A 16754-nucleotide genomic window follows, 5' to 3' on the forward strand; every position below is an offset into this window, starting at 1 on the left:
TTGAGATAAAGACGACGACCTACCGAACGATCCACACATTAGACATCAAGACGGCTAAGCAATTTGCATAAAATGTTACCGTATAGAAATTCGACAACCGTTTAAATAATATTTGTTAAAAAGGCTGTTTTGCTTTCTTGTGCGACGAATTAACAGCAACAAAGAAATTCCGCTTCTTTGATGGTCCTTTAACAAGGCCACATCCACGCGACTCTGGGTTGGCTGACATTACGAAAGTGCCCGGATGCACCCGTGGGGAAACTACGTCATTGTTCACCGCCGGACGCGCTTTGGATTTTAGAATGGATGAACACATTTAAATAAATCATAAATTTACAGGTAAGTGCGTTGTTTGATTCAAATACAGTTTGTGAATGCTGTACGTTGTTTTTGGAAACCGTTCGTTGTGTGGTTGTTTTAGTTGCGTGGCACGAAATTGAAAACACCGGGTTTCGCAACGAGTCTGCCGGAGGAGCGGCGTTGCCTTCTCCGCCACGGGGCCGGTGAATTTTAAATGCCGTGCCCTACCTGTTTCCGAGGAAATACAATTTCAGCTATTTCATTTCGTACTGTTGAGTTGTTTGCGAGGATACATCCCACATGTATCAACGTTATCCTGGCCGTAATACGGGCTTGTGGAAGTGCGTGACCATGTTCACCGCCGTGTTCCGTCTGTATTGTTACGTTTCGCCGTTACCATGGCGTTTCTGGCGACACCGCCGCGCAAGCTTTACTTTGGTCAAACGTTTGCGCGCCGACACGAAAACCGGTCAACCAGTAAAATGTATACAACATTTATTTCGCACGATTCGAACACAGCGTCCAATACATGTATTATGTATAAAATATCGCGAGGCAGAGGCCTATCTCGATCGCGAAGCCTTCAGCCTAGCATGCCAGATAACAGTTGGCGGACGTGCGAGGAGTGTGCGTAACGTTAGTGCTACAATTCCTGATACAAAATCACACAGGAAGCGACACCGTAGTATTCAAACTCTATTTTTGATCACATGGTCTATTCGGTTCATCGAACTGTAACTGGTGTATACATTTTATTAAGTGTTGATATAAGTTTACTGTACACTGTAATGTTAGCTATAAAAGAAGCCAAGGCCACGGGGCCGTGCTGACTCCCAGCTTAATAACTTACATCAACAGACCAGCCGCTACGCAACAAACAAACAAACAAACATTTAGCTTCCGCATTTAATGCTTTGCTGACTGGGAACACCTCATTCTGTCCGATCAACACCTCCGTTTGTGCTTTACGTAACACGGGTCGAGTTGAGTTTAGTTTTCGAGTAAGCATGGGCACTTTCAGTTTGGCGCGATGTCTCTCCTCCTGTATTCATTTGAGTGTTTGTAGGTTTCTGGATTGCATTCTCTGACTGTTAGTACGCGGAAACAGGACTGCTGCTGAGTTTTTACGTTGGATCTCATTTTTGCTTTACAAATGTAAAAACAGCTCGCATGTCTGGGTTAAACACTCAAAATATTTACCGGGTTCTGTTTTTATAAATAAGTTATTTCTGAGAAATACATTATTAATAATATTTGAACCCACACATAGTTTACACACATGTTTGTGTACTGTGCATATTCATTTTGTATATGTAAACACATATACAAACATGTATAGGACTACACGTTTATGAATAATTTACATGTATACATGGCGATACATTTTTATATTTTTCTTCAGTATATGCATGTGTGTTTGTTTTAATGCCATTGTCCTCTCCTCGCTCTTAACAAATATGTGGATTTTGCTATAAGATAAAAATCTATTTACACAACACTATGTAAAACCCTTGTAATAGTTAATGAAATGTATCCCATAAGTTACTCACCCTCATTCCACGTAGATTTACATGTTTTTCTTTCTTCAGCTGAACACGATATACAATTTATACAAAATACACAATATATTTGATCATGATATGCATAACTATGTACTATTTATTAAAAACAGGCTTTCATAACAGAACAGGCTTCTTTTACTGTATTTTGGATCAAATCAATGCAGGCTTGGTGAACAGAAATAACTTTTGAACAGTATTGTACGTCCAATAGAATCATTCTTGCATTTACCAATGTAGTATTTACTATTTTCCCTTAAACAACTGGAGGATTTGACACTTTGTGATGATAATGTTTGTTCCAACAGACTTGTTTAAACTAGTTTATTAGATATGAAAAATATAAATTGTGACAAGTCAGTCTGTGTGTTAGTGTTGTGGGGATTCATTCAACGATTTCAGTGCGCTTTACATAGTTACATCCAGTAGGTGGCGGCAAGGGACTGATATGAGTGAGTCTATCAGTCAGCAGACTATTCAACCATTTCAGTCCAAAAGTCTGCTTTATTCAGGAACTAACTATGGCTATCAATATGTCAATCAAAGCTATTTCAAGAGTGAATCTCGCATTTATATGTCGATGTAGTTCCCTAAACTTTGCAGCGTGTATGTGGCCGTTGGTTTTAGCAGCATGAAAAACAAGTTTTATCACATTCTGAAGGGATTAGATACAGCACCACGAGCACTCCCTTTATAGTTACTCAAAAGCTGTCACTCATCTTCATCAAGATCTCTAGCACCCCAGAACCAGGCCTGATAATAATTTACGCAAGGAATATGGAGTAACTCCCAATATGGAGTTGAAAAATATAGTGGAAAGATATGCAGGTAAACTACATCTAAAAAAAATAGAATATCGTGAAAAGGTCGATATTTTTTGTCACTCATTTCAGAAAGTGAAACCCATATATGATATAGATTCATTACACATAGAGGGAAATATTTTATTTCTTTAAATTAGCTTACAGATAATGAAATTACATAATTCTGTGTCTCCGAAAACTAGAATAATACATGAGATCAATACAAAAAATGATATATAGACATGTTCATTTCCATGCACTCAATACTTAGTTGGGCCTCCTTTTGCATGACTTTCTGCATCAATGTGGCGTGGCATGGAAGCAATCAGTCTGTGGCACTGCTCAGGTGAAATGAAAGCCCAGGTTGCATTCGGGTCATCTGCATTGTTGGGTCTGGTGTCTCTCATCTTCCTCTTGACAATACCCCATAGATTCTCTATGGGATTCAGGTCAGGCGAGTTTGCTGACCAATCCAGCATCGTAACACCATGGTCATTGAACCAGCTTTTGGTACCTTTGGCAGTGTGGGCGGGTGCCAAGTCCTGCTGGAAAATGAAATCAGCATCTCCATAAAGCTTGTCAGCAGGAGGAAGCATGAAGTGCTCTAAGATGTCCTGGTGGGTGGCTGTGTGACTTGACATTTTTGGTCACCTTTGATCTTCCCAATTTCATCTGGACAGCCGAATCAATCGCACAATTAAAAAAAAATCGAAAACTCACTTCTGCGAGAACTTAACTGTATCTTGGAAATAAAATACTAGTACTTCTCATGACTGCTTAAGATTACATACTTCGAAACAAATGTATAGCACAATGCAATGTACGTCGCTTTGGATAAAAGCGCCTGCCAAATGAATAAATGTATGTATGTATATATATATATATATATTATATATAATTCACTTGTTGTATTCCTCATCTGTAAGTAACTTTGGACAAAAGCTTCTACTAAATGAATAAATGTAAAAATTTTGTTTTTTCCTAGAAAATGAATAATGACCATAGTTGACAAACCTCCAGAGAAACCTGACCTGGAGTCAGTGCGGTTCAAACACTCCAGCTCCCTCACACCTTTCTCCTGCAGAGACATGGAGAGCAGTAGTTCGAGCTGGAGTGTTGGTCCTTCTGCTACAGATATTTCAAGGGCCAAAACTGCTTGCATGGGCCAAAACATTGGAGCGACTGTGAATGGAAGTAACAACACGTCACTCCAAGTTGACAGGCCCCGGGAACAAGGCAAGTGCTTCTATTGATTGATGCCTTTGCGCCAAGTTTATATAGAAGATCTCTTTCAAGCATACGTTTTGGTGACCCACTATGGGATACGCACCTTCCGCATATTCCTCATAAGCCCTATTACATTACGCCAGCCCCTATTGGCTGAAAGACATGACGCTTGTGCCTGAGTGGCTACCTACGTAGTATAAGTAGCACAACACAGCGTCATTTCATCATTTAAAAATCTCTTCTCGCTTCACACCAGAAGCCTTTTTATTTTTCGATAACCATTGCTGGTTTAACGGGTCTATGATCTGCTGGTCACCAAGCCGCTTTTAGTTTAAATCCTCCAATTCGTACTCCAGCTTATTGCAGGATTTCTAAGCCAAACGATGGCTTCAGCAATGCAGACTACTCCGCATAGCGAGGGGCAACCTCTGCGGCTGTGCGTATGCAGGGACAATTTTCCGGGAAGGACACACACCTGGTCTGCTCTGCATGTATTGGGCTGAAACATGCCCAGATAGCGGTCGATGCTTCTGCGAGCACTGCGCACTCTTCACTCTGTGAAGAAGCACTCCAAGCTAGCCTATCAGGCCGGTTGTCCCCCCGCAGGTATCCAATCCAGGCCATTTTGGATGCTCCGGTTGTCTCAGAGGGCATTTTTGGTGCTGCACTGACACGGATGCAAAAGAGGTGCTATGCGAAGAAAGACGATGAGGCTTTGCAGCTCTGTTTCAACCTCAGCCTTCCTACGCACAGGCGACGACTCGCCCACCCCCCTAGCTTTAGCATGCCTAGATGACCGAGACCACCAGCTGTTAGTATGGCGGCTCAAAGTGGTGTTCCCGACCAAAAGTCTGGCTGGTACAGGAAGAACTGTCTGCCAGCCACAACCTACAACACAGATAAAACCACAGTGGTGGCATACATAGACCGACATGCCAACCTCTTGTCCCTCAGAGCAATGTATGTACCGGGGGTCACAAACCTCGGTGAGGATCTGCGCTCCAGGGGAGTTCCCCTCTACGGGTATTGGAAACTGGAAGGGGAATTGGTAGAACAGATTTGTAGTAGATACTGTACGAGAGGGCGACTGTTCACGTCCCAGGACATTCAGAGGCTCCATTTGAGCCTCTGGACATAGTTGACGCTAAAATATTATAGTTTATACCTGCGCTGCTGTTGGCTCTGGCTTCAGCGAAGTGCGTAAGTGAAATTCATGCACTCTCTCTGAATCCTGCAAGAATGCAGTATATGGGAAGGTATGCTGGGTTTTTGCTGTAACCAAACCCCACTTTTATGCCCCAAGTCATTATTTCTATTGTTCCCCTTGAGCTGGGGGCATTTTATCCTCCACCTTTTGCATATTCGGATCAGCAAAAGTTGAATACTTTATGGCCAGTGCATGCTTTTTGCAGATTTACACAGATAGAAGTGCAGGGTTCTAATTGAGTGATCAGCTGTTTGTATCTTGGGCTAGACCGCGTACGGGGAAACAGTGATTATCACACTGGATAGTTTAAGCAATTCTTTCTACCCCATCGAACTTACATGTATGTGCTCACTTGACTTGGGGGATGTCAACTTTGTGGGCTCTCTTTAAAGGAGTCAATATACAGGACATTTGTGAAGCGGCGAGCTGGTCTTCACCGCATACTTTCACTGTTTTATAAACTGGATGTTACAGACATGAAAGACATTGGCGCATGCTGTGCTGAATGTGGGATCTTGAGTCATCACTCATTCAGCCCCGACTGTATCTTGGTTGGCAGGCAAGTTCGAAACAGGCTATCTGGCAATATGGGTGTTAGGATATCCCATAGTGAGACTTGTGCTTGTTTCGAATGCACAACTTATATTATGTAGGTAGCTACTCCTCAGGCACAAGAGTCATGTCTTCCAGCCAATAGGGCACCTGAGGAATACGCGGAAGGGGCGTATCCAATAGTGAGACACCTCACTTAATGCTCTCAGAGTTTCTTAATGTTTTCTCTCTTAGATAATTTTAGAGATTAACAATGTCTATCATTCATTTTTTTACAATGCAGTGATCATGGCCAGTGGGGATGGCATTGTTCCTCCTCAGAAGGTCCTCTTTCCCCCAGAGCGCCTTTGCTTGAAATGGAACCAGAGCCATCGCATTGGATCGGGTCTCCAGAACCTGGGCAACACTTGTTTCCTAAATTCAACCCTCCAGTGTTTAACATACACGGCTCCCCTTGCCAATTACATGCTGACCAGAGAGCATTCCAAAACATGTAAGAGCTCTATTCACGTGCCGCTGTCACAAGGTTCTATGTAATGTTAGGTATGACTTTGTTCTGATGGCCTTCTTGTTCCTTTATTAGGTCATGAGCCTGGGTTTTGCATGATGTGTACAATGCAAAATCACATTATCCAGGTGTTTGCCAACTCTGGAAATGTCATCAAGCCTATCGGTGTGCTTAATGAACTGAAACGTAAGTGTTTTTTGGAATAGATCTTTACATTTTATATTATCGCCAGATGCTTTCCTGCCAGACTGACCTAAAGGAGTGCTTATTTGCTAAGGCAACCCTCAATTGCTAGTAAAAACACAATAATTTTGTATAAGAGTTGAAGGTGAAGGTCAGATAATTGCAGTTAGATCATGATGTCCCTTTTAAAACAAAAACAGCCACTGTGCTTTTGCTGAAAATGGGTGATAAGGACTTGTCTGGTATGACGGTTATTTATAACATGGCCCATTGATTTATTTTTTCCTGTTCAACAGGGATTGGAAAGCATTTCAGATTTGGAAGTCAAGAAGATGCCCATGAGTTTTTGAGGTATACAGTGGATGCTATGCAAAAGTCCTGCCTCCCTGGGAACAAGTAAGCTTTGAAACATTGAATCTGATTTTTCTTATTTCCACTTATTTTAAATCCTGAAGTACTGTTATTGTATGACTGTTTTATGAAAATTGTATTGCATCCTGCTTTATGTGTACATTTTTTTATTTTGTCAGACTGGACAGACAAACGCAGGCTACCACTTTTGTACATCAAATATTTGGGGGTTATCTGAGATCCAGAGGTAGGTCAGCAGTCTCTCATCGGTTAGAATGTAACCTTAAAGTTTCTTAAAAATAGATTGTATTACCTATGTAAGTTGTATCCTTTCCGAATTCTGCATGTTTTGAAACAAGAAAATGTATGTCTAAGGATGATTTTATAATTTATCTGATAATAATTTGTGATATGATTGACGGTAGATGATTGATTAATCTATGCAGTTCAGATTTCTCCCTTTGGTTCAGTTGTTAATGCACATCTTTTATTACAGTCAAATGTTTGAATTGCAAAGCAGTCTCTGACACATTTGACCCTTATCTGGACATTTCACTGGAGATAAAGGTGAGTGCATATTACATTGACTTCAACTAAAATTGACTTACAAGGCAAACTGCAAGTCTGGATCAGATAATCATTCAGTAATGTAATGACTCTCTTATTGATTACTAAACGTTTTATTTAATTTTATGATTTACAGACTGCTCAGACACTTACGAAGGCATTTGAACAGTTTGTTAAGCCTGAGCAACTGGATGGGGATAACGCTTACAAATGCTCCAAGTGCGTAGTTGCATGTTAACTCCACATCATTCATTATATTAGCCAAGAACTGAAGAATTATTGTAATTATTTTATAAAATGGTTTGTATTGTTTTTTAATTCCTGCATATGCTTTTATATAAATAATGTTTGTGGCGAAGAGAGATCAGATTTAGAGACTTAAGAATTTATCAGAATGGTTTGTTTGTGCCCTCTGATTCACTTTCACGCAAGCTTATAGTGACTCTTCTTATCTCGGCAGATGTAAGAAAATGGTCACCGCCTCAAAGAGATTCACCATTCACCGCAGTTCTAATGTTCTTACCATCTCACTGAAGCGGTTTGCCAACTTTAATGGAGGAAAAATCACAAAGGTACCGTTTCATAACACGAAACTGCTATTATTATTATTAGGACTGAGGCTGTCAGTGGATCTGACTACAATCTTATCATAATTTTGGATTTAACAATGTTCAATGAGTTTGAACAGATTTAGTTTATCTTGAGCAAAGAACACAAAATATATGTATACATTTTGTTTTAGCTTTGGACTTGCTTCTTTTTTTACAGGATGTGAGATACACCGAGCATCTAGACTTGCGTCCATTCATGTCTCAATCTCATGGGGAGCCGCAGGTCTATGCTCTGTATGCTGTGCTGGTTCATTCTGGTTTCAGTTGCCATGCTGGACATTACTACTGCTACATAAAGGTAAAGGCCTGTTTTACAGTAAAGTTAAAAATCACTTTATCTCCACATATACTTTTATACTTTTGTATAATGGAGTGGAAGTCGCCAAATGCATGAATCTAAATTTGTCCATCCTCTGTTTTAGACTAGCAATGGACAGTGGTATCAGATGAACGACTCATCCGTATCTCTCAGTGATATTAGAGCAGTGCTTAACCAGCAGGCATACTTGCTGTTTTACATCAGGTACATGTCTTTATTTACTTGGCAGCAGTCTCAAATGAAAACTCAATGCGAGTTGAGCTTGTGCTTTGAAGTGTCATCCGCATGTGTCGATTGGATTTTAGGTCACCTGATTTGAAAAACAGAAGTGACTTTGGCCAGGTGAACCATACACCTGGTCAGTCATCTCCACGACCATCCATTCCACTAAAGATGAATGGACCTCAGTACACCTCCACATCCTTCATCGGCCCTCAGCTGCCACCACATATGATGAAGGTACTGCAAGAGAAAAAAATGACAAAAAGCATTGCAGGGATCTAGAAGTTTTTTGTGATTTGGTCGCACTTTGTCTACTTTGCAGAATTTGTCATACGTCAACGGAAACGGTTCCTCAAAGGACTACCATAGTAGCGCAAAACCCAACAGAAGCTTTTGTGGTGGGACCAAAACAACTTCTGGTCCGTCTCATTCATCCTCCTCTGCATCGTCTTCATCCTCCTCCGCATCGTCTTCATCCTCTTCCACATCTCTATCCAACCCCATCGTTCGACCCATGGGCATTCCTGACTCGTCTAAGAGGCCAAAGTTGACGTTTCTCATAGGTCACGGAAAGACTGTGAGACCCGCCCAGACCCAATCAAGTCCTAATTGTTCCGTGTCTTCAATCTCTCACACATCCTCTCACACGCCCACATCCTCCAGCACCTCAATAACTACCTCAGATGTCCCACCGGCCAAGCAGGTCAACGGAACTCACACTGGAGCTGCTTTTCTGGTCCCTTATGGTCAGGAGTCTTCAGAGGAATCTGACCAGGAGAATGGAGCCTTGAAGAACGGAACAGCTAAACCTCCCAAGATTACCAATGGGAATGGGGTAAAGGATGAAGTCCAAGCCCACAAATCTAGCTCACTGCCTCAGCCTACCTCGAAGACAAACGGATCCAACGGCTTTTTGGAGGCTCATGGGCACGAAAATGGCTCAGGATCTGCCCATAAATCTCAGAACGGCCTTCCCAAAGCCAATGGTTTTAATCACACTGATAAGGTACAACATGTAAAGAGTAATTTCTTGTCATATTTATTACTTGTATGGTTAGTTATACCTGGGGTGTGTCCCTATATTTTTTGTCAATACTTTTTTTGTGTATCCTTAGGTTACAGGTACTTCACATGTCTTATCTCATAAAACTAATCCATCTGATAGTCTGGACTCGCAGTTGGGTTCGCAGTCAAGGTAAGATGCTCAACAACCAAAATAACAAAAAAAACATTTCAGGATTTTGAATAGCATGGATGACCAAATAAATATTCCTTTGATTCTTCCATTCTTTCAACAGCTCCAATCCACCAAGTACAGACCTTCAACAATGTTCCTCACCTCCAAGCAAACGGAAGGAACTTCCATCAGACTCTTATTCTCAGTCTTCTTCTGCACATCCATCAAATGACTCCTTGGTCTCTGTCTCGACAACGGACAATGACCAAGAAGCCTTCAAGGTTGAGTCGATTCAGAACCATGCCACCCATACAGCACCTGGCATGTCAGACCTTCAGGTCAACCCTACGGTCAACCGCCTCCATGCGGGCGATGGTCACATGAGCCCACACAGGTTAAAAGAGACACGCAGGTGCTCGGAAGGTGAAGCTAAAGAGTCAAAACCACCACATCCATGCAAGTTTGGATCTGGTGATGGAAGAAGATCAGGTGAAGACCATAATAGACTTGTAGAGCGTCCACACGTTTCATCCTACATGAAAGACAGGGATAGATACAGACACCATAGGGAATATGATAACAGGAATAGGAACCGCTATGGGCACAGCCATCGAGAGCATCATCCCAACCGGGAACGTTCTACCAGCAGAGAGCACTATTATAGAGATCGCGATGGGAAACGACACAGGGACAGGTCCATACACCACCATCATGAGCACTATCCTTTTCAAAGAAGACCCAGGGAGGAACGGGATCGCAGTAGAGAGAGGAGATATGATAGGAGTGGACATGACGCTTATCGTTCTTCAGGACATCACAGCAGGGATGGGGTTTCCAGCAATGGGCATCGTGGGGCAGATGGTGGCAGAGGAAGGGAGGTCCATACGGTCAGCGAAAATGGCTCAGGAGCCAGATCTCCACGTTCTGTCAGCCCACCGCCTGGGCATCACAAGAGGAAACGCAGCTTGTCGGCAGATGCAAGAGAAAGCTCAGATGAGTGCCGGGCGAAGAAAGCCAAAAAAAACAATAGGAACAAAGACAAACACAGGTCAGGTTTGATTTATTTATTAACATTTAGTCAATAGCACCAAACTTATTCATTAATTCATTACATTTATTCATTTAGCAAATGCTTTTATTCAAAGCGAGTTGAGAGTTTCATTTAACACGAAAAATAAGTTTGGTCTTCCAATTTATGTTAACAAGTAGGATTTTATTGAGAAGGGTCTGGTTGCGAGAACTAGAGAACATCTTGCGGTCACTGCCGTTAGTTTAAATATAAATGTTTTGTCTATGTATGACGGTATATTATTTAAGTTAAAAAGCCAGTGAGTGGTGTTTGGATCAGTCAAGTGTGCTGCTTGGTTCTGTTCAGCTGCCCAAAGTACTCTGCGTGGAGGACCAAGATATTTTAGAGGCATTACAAAAGGCAGAATTTTCAGAGGACAAAATTGCAGCTCTGCAACCCTCGAATTTTGTCTTCACTGAATCGTATTCCTTGAACACGTTGTTGACGTCATGACCCTGAAAGTGTTCTGTCAAGTTGAAACTAAAGAAACTGCATAATGTGCCATTGTTTCTTTTTGCATCGCTTCGTTTGCTTTTACTTATGTAAGTGTTACTAGTTTCGTAAGACTATATATTAAAGCTCACCCAGTAATTAAAATTAGTAGATTGTAAATTGACGCATTTAAAATCAAAAACGTGTTTTTTGTCACATCCATAACAATTTTTTCAATGGACCGTGATAAAAGTCTCATCCATAACACTGGAATTGCCCACCTGGTAATCGACTTTGCTGTTATAAATATAACAACAGTCATACCTTTATATGCTTAATATAATAATACACTGTGTATTTCTATAGTTATAGAGTGATTATTCCTCTGTAAAGCATTTTGTCTCCTGGCAATGTTGAAAAAACGTTTAGAAAGTTATTTCCGGTTTATTTGTGTCGACTGCAAGTGACATCACTTGTACAGGAGGCGAAGGTGTCTGAGAATGCCAGTACAGTTCTGCAGCCAGATGCTATTGATTTTATTACCAGTTGCTGATGTTTTTGAAACTGCTTTGCAAATACTATAGAACTAACAATTTGTTACATGCATTACTATGGTACAGTGCCACTTTACATTAATAGTAGAGATGCACAGATATATTGGCCAATAATCGGTATCGATCGATAAAATAAATCGTCTCATAGTTTAAAAACAGTTAATGATCAGGGCCGACATATGTAATGTACGTGTGTAGCAAGTCAAATGTTGCCAGTAGCCTAACAGACCATTGTTACACATGTAGATGCTCCGAGGAAGACCCTTCAGAGATGAATGAGGACAGCAACTCTAAGAGACATAAGAAGAAGAAGAAAAAGAAAAAGAAGAAGAAGTGGGATGAGGAAAAGCCTCACACTGGGAGAGACCGCATTCATAAGAGGGACGAACACGAGTCTAGGTCGAGAAACGGTGGAGAAAGTCGTCATCACAGCTCTGAATCTACTCACAGCAGCAGCCGAGATCATCCTATGGAGGACCAGCAGCAGCCCAATGGACATAAAGGTATATACAATTAAGATAAAAACATCTTTTAAGGGATAGTTCACCCAAAAAGAAAATACTGTCGTCATTTACTCGCCCACAGGCTGTTCCAACTCTGTATACATTTCTTTGTTCTGCTGAGCAGAAAGGAAGATATTTGGAAGAATGTCGGTAACCAAGCAGATCTCAGCCCCCATTTACTGTCATAGTCGGAAAAATACATACTATGGGAATTGATGGGGGTTAGATCTGTTTGGTTACTGACATTCTTTCAAATATCTCCATTTGTGTTTAGCGGACCAAAGAAATGTATACAGGTTTGGAACAATCTGAGGGTTGAGTAAATGATGACAGAATTTCCAGTTTTATGTGAACTGTCCTTTTAAAACACTGATGTGTGATTTGGGTTTGTTGGTAAGAGAACATTTTCTTCTGTGTTGTCCAGCAAATGGTTTAAGCTCTTCCAGTGGAAGTGAACCTGACCTATGTCACAATGGACTGGAGAAAGATGTGAAACACGGACACGGTACCGCTGTCAACAGCTCAAAGACACACTCGCATAGAAATGGAGATGTTGATTGCGTCTACCACCGAATCCCTGCAGATGTTTAAGTGAGTGCACTTTCTCCAGAATATCATCTACATTTGCCAATTGTTATTTCATGAACGCGCACAGCTTAAACTGAGGCTAATACATTATTCATGGGATAAAAAGCTAGCTGATAGAACTGATGTTGTAGCTCTTGTTTGTCAGATTGCTCCTCTCATTGTTTCTATTTGTTAAAGGGATAGTTCACCCAGAAATGAAGATTCTGTCATTGTTTTCTCACTCTCAGAATGTTCAAAACCTTTTTACTTTGTTCTGATGGACTCAAAGGAAGATATTGGGAAGAATGATAGTTACCAAACAGATCCCATCCCCCATTTACAACCAAAGTTGGGAAATGTATACAATGTGAGTCAATAGAGGATAAGCTCTGTTTGGTTACTCACATTCTTCCAAATATCTTTCTTTGTGTGTAGCAGAGCAAATAAGTTTATACAGGTTTGGAACAATCTAAAGTGGAGTAAATGATGACCGAGTTTTCTGTGAACTATCCCTTTAAGTCACTAGATAAAAGTTACATGTTGATGAAAATATTCCATGGTTTTACTCGGAAAAGTTATAGATTTTTTCAAAGCAACATCATAAACAACCGTTACTGCGTATGCAGGCTTTTGTGGCCCAAAATTAACTTCCAGTACACATGGGCAAATAATAGAGTTCCTGCAAACTGAATTTGGTTCTGTGAGTGTAAAAATAAGGCATCACATGTTTAAAGTTTGAAAGTATGTTATCAACAAGTAGCCCTCTAGAGGATTTTAGATATTTTGGTAGCCATCGCTTACAAAAAGGTTGGACTCACTTAAACTTGGCTCAACCTAAATGGACAACGTTACATGGGCCATTAAATTTGATTGTGTATTCATTTTATTTAATAAAATGAGTATATGATAAAATAAAAATATATTTTAATTAATATAAACTTTAATTTATATGAATAAGTTATAATATAAGCTACTAGCCAGACGAATCAACACAAACAGACGCGATGCTTTCGATGAAACCGTCCAAAAGTATAACCTAACAGTTGTAAAATGATACCTTGGTTTTGTTTAATGTTGAACAACTCTGATTGACCTCTGGTTTTCACAGGAAATCACAAATTCTCACCGAAGAGAAAGTGTACCTAAGGTAAGAAGTCTCATTGGAAATTTGTAAGAATCTGTGTATTCTACAAAGTAATCTCAACTCTAATCATCTTCTGTCCGGTCTGTTTCTTTTAAGAAGCTGAAACCACCCATAAAAGCATGTGAAAGACAATATCTACAGTTACAGAGTTCCCGACATGGTGCTTAACATTAAGAACATACTATATTTTTACCGCAAAAGAAATTTTAAAATGTCATTATTTCTGTTTCTTTATTTTTAAGCCTAATGATTTTTAGTACACTGTACAGATATGAACTTTGGTCATGAAAAAAGTCTATATAAAATTAATATATGCGATTAAAAACAAAAGCCTGGAGCTTAACATCAGAGTTGCTGCTCAGACATAGACTCAGGATTTTCTCACTTTGTGAAGATGAGACGTGCTCTCCCTTTAAGGATTCAAACCTGGGAAAGGAAAGATCGTTTTTATGCTGCATCGGCGGAGAAAGACTGCTTGTCTTTTGGAGTTATGATGTCACCGCTTTCACATATCGGTTAAGAGAACGGTCTCATATGAGCAGACTTTGCTATTGCTACACGTGCACTTACATCACAGTTAACCTGGACACACTTGAGGACATAATATATTTGCTTCGCTGTCTCTTGTACATCTTTTTAGCATCTCACTGTAATATTCTCTCTTTCTGAAATTCATAAATCAAACCTGTCTAGAATGCAAATTCATTGCATCTTTATTTTATTTTTATTTTTTATTGTCGACATTGTTTTATTGTGTCCACTTTAATTTTAGTCTATATAATACTGTGAATTTAAGTTGAACTGTACTATCAGTTGTTTGTCCTGTATCAGGAATTCATTAGAGACACTTTCTGTAATGCCACTCTATGGACATATGTCAATGTTTTTGTTTTCTCAGCAAAAGAGACATAAAAAACGGTTATTCAGCGCATTCATTTTACTGTAGCATGTCAAAGTAAATGTATACAGTGTACAATATGTTGAGTGAGAGGAAACGGCCTTAATGTCTGAAATTGTAATATTTTCTCTCACTGTGTTTACAGCATTTTGTTGGAGTGAATGGATATGTATGTGATGATGGGAAGAGTTTGGTTTTGTAAAGGGTGGGGTTTCCGTTTTACATATAAAAGAAACATTTGTGAGATGTTTTGTTCAGCCCTCAGTTTCATTATAAAAACGCATGTTTCAGCTGCAAAACTACAGCAGGGTGGATGCGCACACATGTAATAATAAGAAAGAAATGTAATTTAACTGGACAAAAAACTTAAATGGAAAGCTGGGATTTAGAATTGAATGCAGTTGGCTGCAAGCCATTGCCTGCATTGTTTTGGTGAATTTAGGAAGATAATTCTGGAAGCTATAGTGGATGTACCTAAACAAGAAAAACATTTCTGTGTGACTGGTGAGGATAATCCTTGAGATTAGGTGAATGTTAATTTGAATCTACAGGGTAAGAGAATGATTCATTTTTGATATTTTGTATTGTACCAGGATCACATTGAAATAAGGTTATTCCAGCAAGGATTCTTTTCTTTTTGTAAAAAAACATTTGTGTTATTTATTTTGTGATTTTCATTTGCCTTTACCTTGTATAATATTACAGAATAATTACATTATTGCATTTAAAATGCTCCATGTACACTCGGTCTCAATTTTCTCAAACATTTTGAAATAATTAGTAATCACATTTAATATGGAAATGTCCATTAAAGGGTCGGTTTACTTGACAGGCCTTAAGACATTCCCAGACTAATTGAAATGTCTCAAGAAGCACAGAGTCATGTTTTTTGAAGTTTTATGTTTTTAAAAATGCCTGCAAAAAATGATCAAAGACCCAAGATTTTGTTCTCCACAATAAGTTTGGTCATAGATCCTCCTAGTAATTTGCACTTTGATGATCCAGCTACTATGTGTGAATGCTTTTTAAGGTATTTCAGGACATTAGACAGCTCATTGTTTATGAAAACCACGATCCATGTTCCTCTGGTTTGCAATTCATCTCTAGATATATTTGGAATGATATCTGTAGATACACTTGATCAAGTTAAAGCCCACTACTTCTAAAACTTACATTATCCCAGCTCGCCTATTTATTCAAAGTTTTTGTTATCTGGCCCTGATAACGTGTGTCTAATGATTTTTTATTATCTGGGGACTCTGCAGTACTTTTGCTGTTGGATTTGAGTGCAGCCTTTGATCATGATATTTTATTATCTCGCATTGAATGTTATGGGGGTATTAAAGGTCAGGCATTGAAGTGGTTGTAAGTCCTATTTAAATAATGTAACTTTTTTCTGTTTATTTGGATGGATGTCTGTCATCAAAAGCTTGTTTGATTTGTGGGGTCCCCCAAGGATCTATTCTTGCTCCCACTTTGTTTTCTTTATACTTGCTTACCTTGGGTTAAATTTCCAGAAAACACAAAGTATTGTTTCATTTTTACGCAGATGATACACATATGTACCCATCAAGCAGGGCGATAGTACTGGTCTGTGTGATCTTGCAGCTTGTATGTCAGACATTAAGACATGGATGTCTATAAACTTCATAAATATAAATGAGAGTAAGACAGAGGAAATTGTTTTTGGACCTCTAGTTGTCTTTGGCACTTAAATTTAAGTATTGGGAAGTTTAGCTGTGTATGTGAAGCCATCAGTTAAAAACTTAGGTGTTGTCTTTGACTCTCCCTTTTTATTTGATCAGCAGGAAAATACAGTAGTCAAATCGTGTTTTTTTTCAGTTGAGATTACTGACCACAGTTAAGCCCTTTTTAAATTCTGCCGAGTTCGAGAGAGTAATACATACATGTATAACCTCTCGTCTTGACTACTGCAATTAACTTTATATAGGTATTTGTCAAAACCTATATAAACAGTTTGCAAACAGTCCAAAATGCAGC

The 16754-nt window shown here is 39.6% G+C and overlaps 1 protein-coding gene across 3 annotated transcripts; it reads left to right on the forward strand.

The window, feature by feature from the left end:
- The first annotated feature begins 179 nt into the window (after window positions 1-179).
- On the forward strand, window positions 180-15514 carry usp42 (ubiquitin specific peptidase 42). 3 transcript variants are annotated; one of them, XM_079476931.1, is made up of 20 exons: window positions 272-339; window positions 3094-3279; window positions 3648-3898; window positions 5932-6141; window positions 6232-6342; window positions 6636-6735; window positions 6870-6937; window positions 7187-7257; window positions 7394-7476; window positions 7718-7829; window positions 8026-8166; window positions 8291-8391; window positions 8493-8646; window positions 8732-9415; window positions 9525-9604; window positions 9708-10634; window positions 11888-12144; window positions 12569-12735; window positions 13820-13858; window positions 13952-15514. In XM_079476931.1, exons 3-18 carry the CDS (start codon window positions 3658-3660, stop codon window positions 12733-12735), a joined length of 3507 nt encoding a protein of 1168 aa, XP_079333057.1. In that variant the 5' UTR covers window positions 272-339; window positions 3094-3279; window positions 3648-3657; the 3' UTR covers window positions 13820-13858; window positions 13952-15514. The 3 variants fall into 3 exon arrangements, with proteins under 3 accessions (XP_079333056.1, XP_079333058.1, XP_079333057.1); XM_079476930.1 differs by lacking the exon at window positions 3094-3279 and having other exon boundaries at window positions 180-339; XM_079476932.1 differs by lacking the exon at window positions 3094-3279 and having other exon boundaries at window positions 180-339; window positions 13955-15486.
- Window positions 15515-16754: the final 1240 nt, after the last annotated feature.

The sequence above is a fragment of the Barbatula barbatula genome, assembly GCF_947034865.1.
Source record: "Barbatula barbatula genome assembly, chromosome: 16".
Taxonomy (NCBI): domain Eukaryota; kingdom Metazoa; phylum Chordata; class Actinopteri; order Cypriniformes; family Nemacheilidae; genus Barbatula; species Barbatula barbatula.